At 43.0% G+C, this 642-nt stretch overlaps 1 protein-coding gene across 1 annotated transcript in view; it reads left to right on the plus strand.

Annotated features, from left to right (window-relative positions):
* The window catches only part of LOC119586980, a gene marked incomplete in the record, with an annotated part of 81895 nt that overhangs the window by 55075 nt on the left and 26178 nt on the right, over positions 1-642 (plus strand). The window contains 1 exon segment of the mRNA XM_037935722.1: positions 65-215. Within this exon segment, the coding sequence (XP_037791650.1) occupies positions 65-215 (151 nt within the window).

The raw sequence follows: 642 nt of genomic DNA on the forward strand, positions 1-642 counted from the left end.
AACATCATAACTAACACAACGAAAGGAAAAGAACATTAAAATCACCCGCCCTCCTTCCCAACAGATTAGAGCTTCGGACCAACGGCTCGCTGACCCTGGGCGGAGGCAAGTACGCCCTCCTTCAGAACTTCCTCTACACCAACATCACCGGCCACGACCAGACAGCCAAGCTCCTGGCCGCCCTCGATCGCATGCAGAAGACCGTGCATGCTTCGGTGAGTGACTGCTTTATGTGTTGTCTTAGGGAAAAGGAACAGCTGGCAACTCACTCTAGGCGATGGCGCATTCCGATTCGTCGAAATTATTTTGAGAAAGAGAGAATGAAGAGGTGGAAAGCCATAAGAAATATTGTGTGTATGAGTTTGAAGAATACTAAATGTATGTAGATATGATTGTTAAGTGCCTGATCGTCAGAATAAAAAGATGGACGGCGAATCGGAGTATTGTATTGTACAAGGGTTTTCTTTTCTTTTTCTTAGACTAGAAGCAATAATCGTCGGATTTATTATAGTTATTAAAACAAGTATTTATTCCAAAAGTGTCTATTTAGGATAGGCAAACTGCTTGGGTTCATACTGAGCCTCACTGTTAAGGTAATTAAAGAACAAACACAGACAACACTCTCACGGAAAAGACTACGTG

Source organism: Penaeus monodon, chromosome 22 (genome assembly GCF_015228065.2).
Source record: "Penaeus monodon isolate SGIC_2016 chromosome 22, NSTDA_Pmon_1, whole genome shotgun sequence".
NCBI classification, from domain to species: Eukaryota; Metazoa; Arthropoda; class Malacostraca; order Decapoda; family Penaeidae; genus Penaeus; species Penaeus monodon.